This window comes from Palaemon carinicauda, chromosome 1, assembly GCF_036898095.1.
Source record: "Palaemon carinicauda isolate YSFRI2023 chromosome 1, ASM3689809v2, whole genome shotgun sequence".
NCBI lineage: Eukaryota > Metazoa > Arthropoda > Malacostraca > Decapoda > Palaemonidae > Palaemon > Palaemon carinicauda.
The window spans coordinates 17,375,182-17,392,497 of NC_090725.1; the positions used below are offsets into that span (position 1 = coordinate 17,375,182).

At 35.3% G+C, this 17,316-nt stretch overlaps 1 protein-coding gene across 3 annotated transcripts in view; it reads left to right on the forward strand.

Moving 5' to 3' along the window:
- Rab30 (RAS oncogene family member Rab30) overlaps positions 1-17,316 on the forward strand; it is a 58,016-nt gene that overhangs the window by 14,474 nt on the left and 26,226 nt on the right. For all 3 annotated transcript variants that reach the window (XM_068380491.1, XM_068380511.1, XM_068380502.1), the window contains exons 2-5: positions 4,918-5,024; positions 9,323-9,406; positions 9,588-9,771; positions 14,023-14,174. In XM_068380491.1, coding sequence (XP_068236592.1) covers positions 4,938-5,024; positions 9,323-9,406; positions 9,588-9,771; positions 14,023-14,174 — 507 coding nt within the window. In that variant the 5' untranslated portion in view covers positions 4,918-4,937. The remainder of the gene's footprint in view (positions 1-4,917; positions 5,025-9,322; positions 9,407-9,587; positions 9,772-14,022; positions 14,175-17,316) is intronic.

Here is a 17,316-nt window from a genome sequence, read left to right on the forward strand (position 1 = left end):
ACATAGTCAACCCTTCCAACCCTCCCCCGTGCCTAACTATAACCCGCTGGTTCGACAATTTGTGGAAAAAGAGTTTGTTTCTGAATGTACCTCAACGGGTGCCCCCTCTCACCAGGGTATGACAACTCCCTCTCCCCTCGAACGTGGCAGGAAAGATTACGCACACACGCACAAGCGCACACACACACGCACGCACAAGCACACACACACACACACACACACACACATATATATATATATATATATATATATATATATATATATATATATATATATATATATATATATATATATATATGTATATATAAAATCAGACATTTGCTCTATTATTTAGGGGAGATTTTGTAGTTTACGTTTTTCCACCAACCACCTGAATATCAATTCATTAGTTTTTTTCCTGTTGTTTTTCCTCTCAATATTACCGTTTCTGACTTGAAAAAGGTCATATAATGATGTTCAATTTTTTTTTAACCAGCAACACATTCTATTGGTACCCGGTCTTTATTTCTGATGGTAGTCATATTACCGTAGGCACATTATGTCCATCTATCATTTCTTTTGAAAGCCTAGAATGCTGCCTTTTAATTTTTACTTCACCCGCTGTTTGCATAATCTTATTTGTATTTTCTGTCATTTTCTTGATTTTCTTAATTCTCTACAACTAAACAAATGCCCTGTTGTATCATCAAAACTTACTTTAATTTTTTTTTTTTTTTTCATTATTTAACACTAGAGGATTCGTGTCGTCAAAAGTGACGTCTACACCAAGGCACACACACACACACGCGCGCGCACGCACACAATCAACCCTTCCCACCCCCACCCCCCTCCCCCTCCCACCTGTGAGTGTTTCTTGAAATCCAAGGAGTCGTTTGTTTTCTTTATTACTTGCCTTCAATCTAGTCTTCTTTATGTTCGTTTTCATCTTCATTAATGGTCTTACCCTTCATGTTTTTTTTTTGTTTTTTTTACTACAATTTTTCTTTCTCTCATTGACTTTCACTTGCTATATTTTACACTTTTCTCTTTTATGCTTCCACTACCTTGGGTGATTTTCAAAAGTCGTGCAGTGTCGGTATCCTTTTCAAACCTTTTCAAATTCAGAATTTTTTTCTTCTGGTTACTTTGCTTAATTGTCATCTTCCAGTTCATTTCATGTACCATTGTAGTGATCTGTGAACTATATGTAATCTTATCCGTTACTTTATTGGGTGTTACCGTTGCTCTTCCCCATCATCTTTTCTAATTATTCTATTATCTATTATTGTTAGTTTTCCATTTTGACATTAATTTTTTTTTTCCATTTTAACTTCTTGTCTATTTCCCTCTACAATTTTTCGTGAATATTAAAAATGCTGAAATTTATAGTTTCTACTTATTGTACAAGCAGCCTCCCACCTATTCTGCATAATTTCCCACTATTCCCCCTCCTGTTTTACAATAAAAATACCCCTCTATTATCCATTTTTCTCTGTTCATGTCTACCTTCTAGACTTTTTTATTACTTCATAATTTCCACTTTTTCTTTCCTAGTTCTCTTACTTTCTTGTGGAGCATACACTGCACCTATTCTAATTTTAATGTAACCATTGTTAATTTTTATCCAGATTGCTTCAAGAGTCTTTGACTTTTGATTCTGTTAAGTTGCTACACTTCCCAACTCTTCTTTAAATCATACTGCATTCCACCTCATCCTGTGCTTCTATTATTCTCATAAACTTTTATATCCTTCAAATACGACTTTTCTTTTTTACCTAATAGCGTTTCAGTCCGACAAATTATTGAGGACAATAGGTTTGTTCATTATCTCCTCCAAAGATACTAATTTTTCATTTAATCCCCTCTTAGATTTACATAATAGAACTTGCACTCTATATATCGTTGTATTTCTTATACTACGTCTTACATTCTTTCTATTTTAAATAACCCCTCGCTGGTGTTACTTCTACGTACTGCATTAAGTTTACTCACGGCCGTTCCTGCATTATAAGGCCTCGTACTGACATCTGCCATTGCAATCTTTTTATTTATCATTCCTTCCATCTGGCATCTTTGTTTTCATGTTAACTTTTGGGAAACACATTAGGTCTGTGTCTTCTTCAATTGCACAAAAAATTGGCTTATTGAGAAAGTCTTACAAGATTTTCGGTGATCAATCTATTCTGAAGAAGTGTTTTAATTCTTTCATTCTACCTTGTTTTGAGTATTGTTCTCCTGTCTGGTGTTCAGCTGCTGATTCTCATCTTAATTTGTTGGACAGAAACTTACGGTGTATTAAATTTCTTATTCCTGATCTAGATATTAATCTTTGGCACCGTCGTTCAATTAGTTCATTATGCATGTTGCATAAGATTTTTCATAACTGACCATCGTTTACATTCAGATCTCCCGAGACAATTCTATCATGTTTGTAATACTAGGCAGACAGTTAATTCTAATAGCCAGGCCTTCTCCACCATGAGGCTCAATACTACACAGTATTCTAGAAGTTTTATTCCAGCTGTTACCAAATTGTGGAACGATCTTCCTAATCGGGTAGTTGAATCAGTAGAACTTCAAAAGTTCAAAGTTGGAGCAAATATTTTTATGTTGACCAGGCTGACATGAGTCTTTTTTTTTTTTTTTTTTTTTTATATATGACAGATGTTTTTGACGTTGTTAATAGTTTATATAGGATATATCTGTTTTGACACTTACTGTTTTTAGAATGATATATTGCTAATTTATTCTCATTTATTTATTTCCTTTCCTCACTGGGCTATTTTTCCCTGTTGGAGCCCTTGGGCTTATAGCATCTTGATTTTCCAACTAGGGTTGTAGCTTGGCTAATAATAATAATAATAATAATAATAATAATAATAATAATAATAATAATAGTAACTGATTTTCGTCCCTGAGTTTGGATATCTCTTCGACCCTTTGCTCTAAAAATATTTTTTTTATTGGGCCCCTCCTTGTCTTCTATGTCTTCGATATTGTTTTTATGACTGATCTTATTGGGGAATCCTCAGCTGTTACTACCAATAATGTTCTCCCTGTATTTATTTCCTGGCCAATTTGAATCTGCAGCCTCCTTTATTATACGGACAATGCATTTTCTCCGAAAAAAAAATACCTATTTTTATTTCTGCTAGGTGGTATATTATTTCTCTCATTTTTTCTATTCCTGTTTCGCATTGTTCGTGTTTCATGCCAAAATGTACATGTTTCTCCCCCATTGACATCTCCCTATCTCATTCTTCTTCTATTAACGTGCTTATTCCCATTTGTATGGGGTAAGCACTGTTGCCTTCTTTTTGAAGGACTTTGCTTTGGTTTTTGGGGTTAGACCGTAGTCCCGATCGGCTTCCCTGATCTCATTCTGCCTGCATGGTACCCTTTCTCCATTGCTACTGTTATTTTGTTTAGTTTCCCTCTCTTATGGTAGAATCTACACTCCGGGCCTTCTTAACAATTTCCTGCTTCAAAGTACTTGTACATTATTTATGTTAATTCTCCAAAATGGCCTAATCTTATAACGTCTCCTATTTATTCCTCTTTTTTTTTCTTTTCCTTATCTATTTTGTTTATTTTCAGTTATTTATCCTCCCTCTTATTCTTCACCTTCCCCACTCTGTTTATGGCAACTTTGTAAGTTCTTGAATTCTGCTCTGTATTGTTTTACCTGCTCTTGAATTTATACTTCATTTGGGGTTCCTAAGAGCTCCTCTATTCTTTCATTATTACCCAAATCTCAGTTTATTTTTATATTCTTTTTCTCATCTACCATCCTTTAATTTCATTCTAGTAAGTCTTTTATCCTTGTGTTTAGGTTTCATATATTAGGCTAATTATCTGTTGCCTCCTCAATCAACGTTTTTGGAGGCCCTCCACATTTTCTATAGTTATTTTCACTGGAGTGACCTTTTAGCTCGGAAAAGTTTCCTGATCGCTGATTGGTTAGAATTATCTTGTCCAACCAACCAGCAATCAGGAAACTTTTCAGAGCTAAAAGGGCACCGCTGCGAGTTGGTGCGAATCTGCCTCGCTAAAAAAAATTGACTAAAGTAGTTTCTACATTCCTCTTGCAAGCTATTTATTTAGAAACGCGTGTGAATTCCCCGATGTAATCCAGATTATCTTATCATGAGATAAAAGTTTACCTTTATAGTATTGTACAGTAGTTGTTGATTATTACCTGAATACAGAAAGTCCTGATATGGATTTCGTAGGTATGTTATAAGTATTTCAAGTAGTTAGATATTAAATGAGGTCGTTTATCAAGTTTTGCAGGTTTGATAAAAGGACAGTTTTTATTGTTGATATTTTTATTGGTCATGTTATTATTTCTTAAATTGTACTATAAGTTATTAAAAATGGTTTTCCCTTGTGCTTGTTTTTTTTTTTCTTGTTTTTTTAGAAAAAATATTCTTTATCAAGTGTTACTGGTAGATTTTATTTTGATTTGAATATTTATATGAATACTTAGAGACAGTAATAAGAGATATCTTTTTGAAGTAATGAAAACTTATGATGAAAGAATATAGAAGTACTCTACAGTAACAAGTACAATATAATTTGTAAAATAGTGTCTTTTATTAAGTTTCATGTTGAAATCCTCTTGACCAAAGTAGAAAAATTGAGAAGTGAATCAGTTCGGTATATTCTATTTTGTTATTATCCATCATTCCTTTTCAAGTTTAACAAAGTTACGCATAATTGAGTACATTATTTGAGACTGGAAACTAATTGTAAACAAGGTTTATGTGTGCTTGAAAATGGTTTCACATGCAAATGATGCAAGTTTGTTTACAATTGAATTAAAAAGAAATACTCTGTAACAAATGAGGTCATTGGAATATATGAAGAGCTCTGGTGTAGGTTATTCTGAAGACATTTTTTTTTGTTTTTGTTAATAGGATACTTTTTATTTTACAGGAGTGCAAGCAGCCTTCACTATGGAGGACTATAAGTTTCTTTTTAAGGTGGTGCTAATTGGAAATGCCGGCGTTGGGAAAACTTGTCTGGTGCGTCGATTTACACAGGTAAGCCATTAATAATCTTTAGAGGTTCGTCTATAACCCTTATTTGTTTTTTTCTGCATTTTCATTGAACATTATCTTAGTTTCACTCATATTCATTTTCAGTTCCACATTTCTGCTTTCTCTATTCGAATCTTCCATCATCTCTTGCATTTCCTCTCATGAATCACTAAACAGAACCATGTCATCTGCAAATCTCAAGATGTTAAGGCATATATTAATTCCTACATTTTCTCAATCTAAGTTATTGAAAACTGCTAAGAGGCACAAAGTGAATAATTTAAGAGAGATGTGGTCTCCCTGTCTAACTCCTTTCTCAATTGGAATTAGTAAAAGGTCTTTGCTGTGTTTCTCAGTCCTAGAAGCACCAAATTTACTGTATATCCCTCCACTTTACCTCTGCTCCTTCTTCCTTTTTTTCTGTCTTGCTATCCAACAATTCAACTTTTAACCATGTTGTAACTGTATAGCATAGTTTTCCATGGCTGCACTTGGCTACTGAATCACCTCATAGACCCCAAATCTAGGTCATATAATCCTAAAACACATATATCCAAATTGTTTTTTAGGGACATTCAGTTTATCAATGATTCATGCCGTACATTTGGTCCATTAGTCTCACTGAGGGACATTAGCTTAAACCTAAGGGAAGTTTTATTTGTTACTTATCCTCTCTACATTTTCATGGTATGGAATTTTGTGGTATTTAGAGGTACACATAGTTGTGTTTAAGGAGACCATTCGCTATGGCGGATGATGTAACAACTTGAAAAAATAAAAAAATAAAGTTATTGTTTTTATGTATGCAAAAGTTTCAGCCAATTATTTCTACAGATAATAAAGATAAAGTGGTCAAGTGGTCTTTAAATGATGACATCATTCTAACTGCATCATCTGCATTACTGAGTTTGACAGAACCGTCTTTCCGTTTTTTTTTTTTTTTTTGCATATATACAGTGATTTTTACACTCGTGTTTCGAAATCTCGTACGTCTGGCAGAGTTGGAAAGCATTGGGAGAGGGTAGGCAGATGCAAGCTGTGATCTACGAGAAGACCAGCCAGAGTTTCCAAAGACGTATAGAAGTTATGATGCACGTGTGTTTTTTTACTTCCAGTTCGTATGTACATTGGGTTTTCACAATGTCCTCGTGAATTTTATAGCAAGGCCAATGTTACTTAAGGTCAAAGAAAGAACAAAAAAGCAAACAGAGAGTAACAAAAAAGAACCAAGAAGAGAGGGAATCATGAAAAAGAGTACAAAGCTGGAACATTTGAACCAAAACTCTGGTAACAATGAGAGAGGCTGCTGGAAACTCATGACACCCTCACACTAAGTGTATTAGTAAACTTAGGGTTTAAATACCTCGTTTAGGGAGCCTTCATGTAGGCATAAACAATAAAATTACTAAGTAAGGTTATCATGATAATGTTATTTTGCTTTTTCTAAGAAAAAAGCAAAAATTTAAATGCAAATCTTTGAGAGCTTATACCTCGAAAACATACTTATTTGCATGTCAGTAGCTTTTTGTCAGTCATTTATTGTTCAGTTTTAGAGAGAAAGATATCATTGGAAAGAGGAATAAAGAGTCCCACAATTTTGTATGACAGAATTTTGATTTTCCATTTTCTCTTTTTTTCATGATTATTTTCTCTCTAGACGAAGAAAATTAAGAAAAAATTCATTAAAAAAAGTAAAAGGAAAATCGAAATTCTGTCACAGAATTATTCAGTTTATAAAGTTTTTAAAGCTACCTAAATTTTTTTTTAAATCATGATTTTTGCCAATAAATCAAAAAGTTTTTGATCAATTGACAAAGTTTTTAGTATGATGAAGGTATTATATATTTCTAAAACATTTATAGAAAATGTGTGTTTTGAATAATTAGAAAAAAATGCAAGACATAGCGGACAGTTCCCGTAAGGGATATTCCCTTGCATTTTTAGGTAGCATTTAGTTTGGCTGACATGTCTGTGGTTTTACGAAAATGTTCTAGGCCAGGGCAGTTACCTGTAGTGTAGATAACTACAGTAAGCCTCATCTCTTGATATTTTTCATGCCCCTGTAATAAGAAGAAAAACACTTAAGTCTATCACCATCCTCAAGCTGCTACAAGTAAAAGTAGCAGAGTACATGATTATACATAATAAACACTAGGAATTTTTCATTAACCTACAAATTCCATGTTGCTATTGATATTTCCCTATCCCCAGAGACAATCATTCCTTCCAATTAAATATGGTATTCAGCATATAGATACAAGGTGCCCTAAAATAATGTATACTCTCTGGATTTTTACAACTTGTTCAATCTTGATTTTAACGTGGATTTTTACAACTTGTTCAATTTATTGATATTAATGTGGATTTTTACAACTTGTTTAACTTATTGATATTAATGTGGATTTTTGCAACTTGTTCAATTTATTGATATTAACGTGGAAGACAGATTCACTGGAGACAAACAATACACATTTGAAGATTTTGAGAGTTCAGAGCGAAAAAGTTATGATACATGGGGCAATTTGAGAATGTTAAAAACAAAGATCAGCTCACATAAAGTGTTCAAACTGGTTGCCGTTCTGCTCAATACACTTTTCGCATCGTGAAAATATGGAACTACAAACTGTTAGTAGTTATTCTCTCGGTATCTGAGCACATTCTTCTTCAACTGCCTCTCTAAGTTTTTCAGTGGTTTTAGGTTTTCTGCTGTACACCTTGTCATTTAAAAATCCCCACAAAAAAAAGTTCATTGGTGTCAAATCTGGCGACCTTGCAGGAAATGCAGTGGCCCCTCTTCTTCCAATCCATCTGTTTTGCAGGTTTTCATCCAGATATCCTCTCACATCATGATGAAAGTGTGGGGTTGCACCATCTTGTTGGAACTAGAACTCGGCATCTCCAAATTGTTCTTGGCAGCATGGCATAGCAAATTCTTGCAACATGTCGAGATAATTCAATCCAGTCACTGTGCCTTCGAAAAAGAATGGCCCAATAAGTCCCCTAGCTGAAAGTCCACACCAGACAGTAACTCCAGGCAAATTCAAGTGCCGTTTCACTGTAAGCTGAGGATTTTCTTGTGCCCAGTAACTGCAGTTATGGCGATTTATCGAGCCATTTAATTTGAATGTGTCTTCGTCACCCCAGATAATTTTCAGTGAAAACGTGTTATCGTCTGCACATCGTGCACGGTACCCCTCACAGAATTCAATCCTTCGATCAGGTCATCTTCGTTTAGAACATGAACTAGCACTGGAATAAAATTTTTCCATTGCGCACGCTTCAAAATGCGATGGACGCTCAATTTTGGGATACCTGTCTTACGTGACAGTTGACGAACAAATTTTCGTGGGGAATTCTGAACATTGGCAATAACATCTTGCTCTTTAGTTGGGCATGTCGATGTTCTTTTTCATCCTGAATGTCCTTTTCTCATGCACTGGATGGTCCCATGATTCTCAAAGTTATCTACGATTCGTGAAATGGTGACGTGTGTTTATTGGGGCATCTCTGTGGAACTCACTCGTAAATTGTCTTTGCACTTCAGCTTTATTTTCACATTTCCAGAAGGTTTTCAGAACAAATTTTTTTTGCTCGAACGTAAGCACAGTATCTGCCGTTCTTACTCCAAAATCGAATCTGAAATAGGAAAAATAAGTTTATTAGCTATTCAAAGTCAAAGTCAAAGAATGTATAGATTATTTTGGGACACTGTATGGGGAATAATTGAAATAATTCAAATTTTCCAGACAGAATTATTTCAATCCTTATCCAATACATGTAATCATAAGCAAACCCTTTGATAAACTAGAGGGCTCAAAAGTAAAGTAAAGATGGATATACAGTATAAACAAATTCTAATCTTGGAGAATGGGCACTAAGTAATTGCAATCACCCTGGTTGAGCTAGTTGAAGTTTGGGAAAACTCTTGTTTTCACTCTTTTGCTGCACAATCACCCTAGAATCTCATGGTCCAGTAAAGTAATACACTAATAGGTATGTACTGAAATGACATAGTTTATGATGAATTTTTTTGTAAGTTTTTAGATTGTCAAAAAGATGCATACTGTGGTTCTTAAAGTGAAAGTTGAAAACATTCAGAGCAAATTCTAATTTTTTTGCCAAAATTTAACATGATTGCCAATTATTATATATTAAGTTGTCTCTTGCATTTACAAATGGCTATACAAGATTTGAAATTTATAAAGTATAGCAGATACCATGACAATTATAGCTGTACTATAATTTGAAAAAGAATTATTATTGGTACAATGTTTTTCCTCAATGTTTAAATTCTTTTTCAGGGGCTGTTTCCTCCAGGGCAGGGAGCTACGATTGGCGTGGATTTTATGATTAAAACTGTAGAAATTGAGGGAGAAAAGATAAAGGTTAGCATTAAAAATGTTATTCAAGTTTTTGTTTCATCAGATCAGTCTGAAGTATTCCTAATGAAACTTCATCTGAGGTTTTCGGTTTTCCATAACTAGTAATGTGCCTTGAGATCTGCTCTCAATAACTTAAGTCTAAATCCTTATGTAATGGAATATGTAACCTAATTTTTTCTTTCAGTTACAAATCTGGGACACAGCCGGGCAAGAGAGATTTCGTTCGATTACACAATCGTATTATCGATCTGCTCATGCCCTGATCCTAGTGTATGATATATCCTCGCAACCTACTTTTGATTGTTTACCTGACTGGCTCCGTGAAATTGAGCAGTATGCTAGCTGTAAGGTCCTGAGAGTACTTGTGGGTAAGTATTTTAGTATAGATGAGAATACAGTAAGACCTCACTATGTTGACTAGAGGGGCTTCCTGAGCAAAATATAAATTATAGAAAATTTCTTAGAATTGTTTTGATATATACAGTATTTTGAGAGAAAGTGAAAGAGAGAGAAGAAAAATCAGATTTGCTGAGAAATAGATAATGTTATATTTCAGGTGTTACTGTATCATTGCATAACATAAAATCAGGGACATTTGCTTGAAAAGACATTTTTCCTGAGTGATGAATCGCATTATTTTATGTTTTTTTGCGCCGTTTGTTTAATCATAGGAGTTGCTTTATTGGTGTTTATTTTAAATGTGTTTGAGAGAGAGAGAGAGAGAGAGAGAGAGAGAGAGAGAGAGAGAGAGAGAGAGAGAGAGAGAGAGAGAGAGAGAGAGAGAGACTGACTGTGTGTATCTTATGTACAAAAAGCTGTATACTCACGTTTTTATGTAAGTTAAGGGTTGGAGAGAATGGGAGGAGGCTTGTCAGGGATGATTTTCATGTACTGCCATTTTCTTAAAGAGGGAGGGAGAGATTCTAATACTACAATCTTGTAATTTTTTATAGTAGGCTACTGTATAGGATAATTGCCAGTTCCCTTTTTTGTATCATCTTGACTTACCTCATCCTTCCACTAATGAGTTGGTATATAAAATTTGATTACCTTCCTCATCCTTCTGATGATGGTTTTATATATAAAGGATTAATGATGAGTAAAATAGAATACAGGTATTTTAATTTCAAAAGTTTGAGTGCAACAAAATATTTTTTGACTAGAACTATACTAACTGGGAAGGTTTCTGACTTGAGGAAGTCTTATTAATGTGAGGTCTTACTGTAATAATTCAAGTTCATAAAATTCTGTCTCAGTAGGGGGTATTGGTATTATTTTTATAGATTTTAATTAATATCCATGGTGTTGCTATTACCCTAGAGAGAAAAGCTTCTCAACTTTAAAAAAAAAATAAATATTCTCTCCTTTGTGATACAAGTGTCTTGCACCCTATGTCTGCAACAAGATCCGTTTGTTCTGAATCAAAAACAAACCTTCGTCTTTCAAATAGGAGTGTGACCGCAGTGGGGGCTGGAATGGCTGGATGTATCTAAAATGTGATATTGTCTGTTGTCCCAGGCAATGATAAATTTATTATGGATTATTTAAGCTTTGTAGAAGTGGTACTTTGCAAAATTTTGGACATTCACTCATTTTGTAAAGATTTCCTTGCTAGTGAAATAGTGTTTTCTGTACAGTATCGCCTCATCCTCTAAACTTGAAGAGAGTGCATCTCTCTTTGGCATGCGTTCCTCCTTCTCAAGCTCCTGATGCCCCACAGTAGCCAGCTCTTTTCTTTGATCATCCAGTAACTCTTCCATGTCAATATCTCTTACATTCAGGCGTATATGACTATCATCAAAGCCCTCGTTCTCTTTCAGCTACAGTTTCTGGGCAGAAATTCCTCCAAACTCTGTCGTTGTTAACTGTGTCAAAGTCCACTTACGAATTGCTCGTGAAAAAGTGTCTTTATATGCAACTTTTTGAAATTTCTTCCAAACGTTAAAGATTTTTAATGAGGCTCATGAATGGTAGAGGCTAGGGACAGTGATAATGCCCTAGAGACTGACCTTATGTATGTATGACTAGCACCCAATCCCCTCTCCACCCAAGCTAGGACTAGGAAGGGCCAGACAATGGCTGCTGGTGACTCAGCAGGTAGATTTAGAGGCTCCCCCAAACCCCAATCCTTTGCTCACAAGGATGATGAGGTTGCATATAGTATAGAAATTATCAAGCTTGAGCTTATGTCAAACCCAAGTCTGGCAGAATGCCAGGTAGGGATGTTTCCAATAGGCTGCCACAACCCTTTGTTGAGGAACAAAGCCCTTGGCCACTACACATTCTCCAAACTCTGTGAGAAGTCCTTGACAGCACTTTTGTTGGCACTGGCTTCCTCTTAATGTCTTGCAGCAATGCTGCCACAACCCTTTGTTGAGGAACAAAGCCCTCGGCCACTACACATTCTCCAAACTCTGTGAGAAGTCCTTGACAGCACTTTTGTTGGCACTGGCTTCCTCTTAATGTCTTGCAGCAATGCTGCCACAACCCTTTGTTAAGGAACAAAGCCCTCGGCCACTATACATTCCCCAAACTCTGTGAGAAGTCCTTGATAGCACTTTTGTTGGCACTGACTACCTCTTAATGTCTTGCAACAATACTGCATTTGTTAGCCTACTCATTTTGAAATGATCAAACTGCCCATTGCTAGTTTTAAACACTTAACTTTCTTTACTTGATCCTACTGTGCTTTTCAAAAGATTAGCATGCAACACATTTGCTTTCTTGCAAACCATCACCTCTAGAGCACTAATCCAGTCTATCAATTTTTCTTTTATCAATATCAAAAGAAAATTTTCAACCTGTTCTAATGTCTTTTACCTTTGTTTTGTTATTAATTTAACCCATTTGCAACATTAGCTGATTAAATAGTGTTCTTTTTTTTTCATTATGGTATAAATTGTCATTCTCAGCATACTCTGTGCCACTGCCAAATTTACGTAAACATATAAAAGATTTTATGGATAGGTTATAGGCATACTGATGCTTTTGGCTTTGTTTCAAGTGTGAACAGAGTTGTAACCAATATAGTGCACAGCCTTGTGTTTTATTTTCACCTGAAGAAGTTATAGCATGTGATATGTATTCCAAGCAATAGACTTAATCCAAGACAGTTTTTTCCTATCCAAACTAAACATACTGCATTCCGAATTGAACTTATTTCAAACTGGACTTAAAGTGATATACCACTTTACTCTGTTCTTGTGCAGTTTGGCCAGTTAGCAACAAGAAATTAGCAGCATTGGGAGTTGGGGAATTTGGTTCGAAAATACTAAATACACATTAGGGTTCATTGGAAATATTTATTATTTCAAAAGTTCAGATTACTGACTCAACTAACTCATTTCTGGAAATATAGCCTAAATCCTAATTCAGGGAGAGAGGGAAGAAGCTGTCAAAATCAGGTTTGACTAACACTTGAAAGGCCTTTGGCCAAAGTACCTGTGAACCTTTGTAGCTGTATTTGCCTTTGGTTTGTTATTGATAGTTTGTTTATTGTTACGTCCGGGCACATGTCCCATGGCACTCAAATTTAATTTTTCCTTTGTTTCGTCCCTTTTGATTTTATCCAAGACTCTTGACTTGGAAACTCTTCCTACCTATGATCATAGTTAGTTTCCTTATGAAATATTGTATGGTGTCCATCTTGAAGCAGGAAGAAAAGCCTCCTTCAAGTCTTAATTTTTGGCCAGAACAATCAACCTTGAAATTTGAAAGCTAAATGTGTGGATTGTTCTTTATAATTTCTTTGGTTCCAGTCCAATTCAAATGTTGAATCCTCTTAAGAAGTTGAATTAGGCAATGGAAACTCTTTGCTGTCTACCATCCATTAGAAGTTGAAGATTCATACTTTGGTCGGAGGTCTTGGAGACAGGAATTGTCAATCATGAAAGAACCTAAGAATGGCTATAGTTGTATATGCAACTCGTAACTTTAAAGACATTTGATTATTGATTTTAGGTCAAGTCATGCTATATCCTGGCAAAATGTCTATCACCAACCCTGAAAAGTCTTCCACGGGAAATAGCAATCCTCCTAAAAACAACTTGAAAAGGGTTTTATTCTGACAGGAAATATAAAATGAATGAGATGCACAGCTGAGACAAAGAAAAGTCTCAATGAAAAGGTTCTGAAAGCCTGAAGTCAAAATTCAAAGCTTGCAAACTATAGGACTGTAGCAGACTGTGAATGATTTGCTAGGCACACAAGAAATGAACCTGTTGGTTCTCTGGCACAGAAGTAATGAGGTAATTTACTTACCTGAGGATCCAAGAGCACTGGTCCTTGGCTGTCTTCTTACATGAACCTGCTTTTTTATCTAAAGATGTCTGATGTGTCTGGGATTCTGTTGATACATGAAATATGCTATATTATAAGTAATGAGTTTATTGTGAAGCAGAATTATCTCCTAGAGTATACTGTTACTTTGGATTATTCCTTAACTTCATCTTTGATAACCTTTCTCTTTTTAGTTAGTGCTTAAATTATAGCTTCATTAACACTAACTTATATTTTTCTCCAACTGAAAGAAAGCATAGCTCATATTAAATAGATAATTAATTTCTTAGAATTAGTTGTATTGTACTAACCCATTTTTCCTCAATGTCCCTGAACTATAGGAAATAAAACTGATCGAGAAGATCGGGAACTTCCTACTCATGTAGGTGAAGAATTTGCACATCGCCACAACATGTACTTTATTGAAACTTCAGCTAAAGAAGCTGACAATGTAGAAAAATTATTTATTGAAATCGCCAAGGAACTTACGCAGGTAAATTACTTTCTATTTAGTTGCTAAAAAGTTAAAATTCAAATTTACAATTTTAAAACAAACTTCACCAATCTGTTGTACTGCATTGTAGTAAGTCTGAAGTGATATTCTGTTGATTATCATTGCTGCAAAAACAAAAATATTTAAGCATTTTTTTTTAATCCTGTTTTCATATAGTGCACCAATTTTGAATGCTCAATTCTCTCTGTGAATGTTTTGAATTGTTGTTTTCAATACCTTGATCAGGTTCTGCATGTAAGTGATGTTTTCAGTATCTTGATAATTTTCTGCATGTTATTACCAACTTATAAACTGGAGTCTTTAACACTTCTCTTTTTAATATTTCGTAACTTGTCTTTTTGAAAGCTTGATGCAATTTTCTTTAGACGGGTGTTTTTTGCATGTTTCATCTCAGCATACTTCATTATTTTTTGTGGTGGGCCATTTAATTTCCCTGTTGCTGCTCTAATTACTAGCGTGTTTTTAGACCTTCTGTATTGCTTGATTTTTATGAATCTTATGTGTGAGTCACATAGCTAATATCTACAAACCAAAACTAACATGGTATTATACTCATACTGCAGAGTAGAAACTGTGTCCTTACGGGGTAGAAACCGAGTCTTATGTGTCCACGGGAACCACCCAAGGCCCCTTACTCATCCTATCCTTGTCATTTCAGTGGTACCCGACCATTGTCTCTGCCTTATAGATATTGAGTACTGTATTTATTTCTACTAACCTCCCTCTCTTAAGCTTGGCTTATATCGACGTTTACTCCAAAATAAAACTTTTCCCTTTTTCTTTCGTTTCAATAGGCTTAAGCCTCTTGTACAGTATTGAGACAATCTAGTGATTAAGAGCAATAACCCTGTCATGGGTATGATGTAAATGTGTTGTCTTTTAGTCTTCTTAATAAGTCGTCACTTTGTTTACCTCCTCCAGATTGTGTTGAAGCGTTATAAAAGTGTTATTTATATTATTAGGGATTCTAAAAGATGTCTTTTCCTAGATTTATTAGTAATCCCTCACCATAACGCAGTTCACCAATTGCACCCTCAGAACATTGTGGATTTACGAATATTACCATTACAGTATGTAAATTTACATCGCGGACTCATTTTATTTCTTCATCCAGATAAGTTTTATAATATTTTAGATTTAGATATTTTTTAAAAGTTCTTTTTGGTCTAAGCATTTATAAAGTAAATTATAGTAATAAATAAAGATACAGACATTAGGTTTGGTAGTGAGAATGCAATGCATACAATTTGTTAGGAAGAAGAAAATGCTTAGTGTGCTGTTGGTGACAGAATCTTTGCATCTGTATGGAAAATGAAACTTGGTAAGTGTGAGGATAGTAGCCATCTTTCTCAAATTATTTTGTACAAGAACACACTATTGGCCGGTGGAGGTGACACAACTAATCAGAGCACGCTGAACAGTATTCTGGCCGATGATTGACTGTTGGACCACAAGATTACTCTCCATCAAACTACATCACTCAGGGTCCCATGCTCTCCGGTTTGTTTCTACCCTTATGTACATGGCATCGCCTTGCATCTTTTGTGTATTTTGTGAGGTTTGTTTTGCCTTTTTGCCTGAATTCTGAATTGCTTTCAATCCCTGCAATTCCACCAAACATTTATCACCTTCTAATTCTTCTAGCAGTTAACCTAATCATCATAAGAAGATGCTTACTGTAGCAGAGAAGATGAAACTACCTGAAACTCCTTGACATGCATAAGAGAGGGAGGAGTTATGTGGATGTAGGTTACCATTATGGCATCAATGAATCTATCATTTGCTTCATCAAGAAGGGCAAAAAGAATATAAGGATGACAGCATATGTCACTTTTAACAAGACAGCGAGAAAGTTGGTTACTTCCCGCAATAAGTCTATTGAAAGGATGGAGTCAGCTATAGCATTTTGGATAAGTGACTGTAGGAAGAACATTGTTCTTGATACCAACACCAAATGCAAGGAGGTCAGGAATCTCTATGGTAAGAATACAGATTTGAGTGATGATGACCCAGAACCTGGACCAGCTACAACAAATCCACCAAACCAACCAAATTTAATGCCAGCAAGGGCTGGTTTGATGAATTTTAAGGTTCAGCCTCTGCTGATAAACTGGCTGCTGATGAGTACGTTAAGATGTTGCAGACCATCATCGAGGAATGGATTTATATGTGAGGACAAGTTGTATGGGTGAGCCTACTTCTTTTGGAAACATACTCACTTGAGGACTTTCATTATAAAGGACAATGTCAGAACCCCTGGATTCAAGGCTCACTAATATTGCCTCCAACTTATAATGTGTGGAAATGCTGCAGGTTTTATGATGAAACCAGTATTTATTTATAAGTCTAAAAACCCAAAGGCCCTCAAAAACCAAAAATAAGACCCTGCTGCCAATGCATTGGATGCACAATCAAAAGTCAAGTATAAAGAAATCATTTACATCATAATGGTTTCACCAGTAATTCATCGCCTAAGTCTAGCTATTTCTTGATGAAGAGTCCTTAATTTTAAAGCGTTTCTTTTAATAGACAGGTCTGGAGGCCACACCACAACTTGTTTTATGAGGTAGAATTCTGACTGCCAAACACGACATTCTGGATTTAGCCCATGGATCAAGGTGTTATTCAGGCTTTCAAGGCACTTTATATGCGAAACTCTCTGCAACATCTGGTCGAGTCTATGGATCCAGATGATAATGCCTCCCCAAAATATCAAGAAGCCTGTAAAGGATAAGAAGAAACACTCAGCACTTGCTGGAAAAAATTGTGACCAGAAGCAGTCAATGACTATAAAGGATTTTCTCCTGATGAAATGCACCACTTGTCATTAGACATTGTAGTGAGGTGGGCAAAATTGCTTGTAGAAGTTGTCTTCGCAGATATTATTACCAATGACACAAATGACCTGAACGAGGACCACTCAAATTCCTTAACAAATGAAGATCTGATGTAGATGATGAAGTTTACAAGGAAGGACAAGGAAAAAGAGCATGAAGATCTAGGAGGAGAAGAGGAAGTCATTCTAGCACTAGAATGCTACTCAACTCTAGCAAAAACAGCAAAAGAACTTCATACAGTGGCCAGAGATTGGGACCAGCAGATGATTCATGTGTTGCAGTTC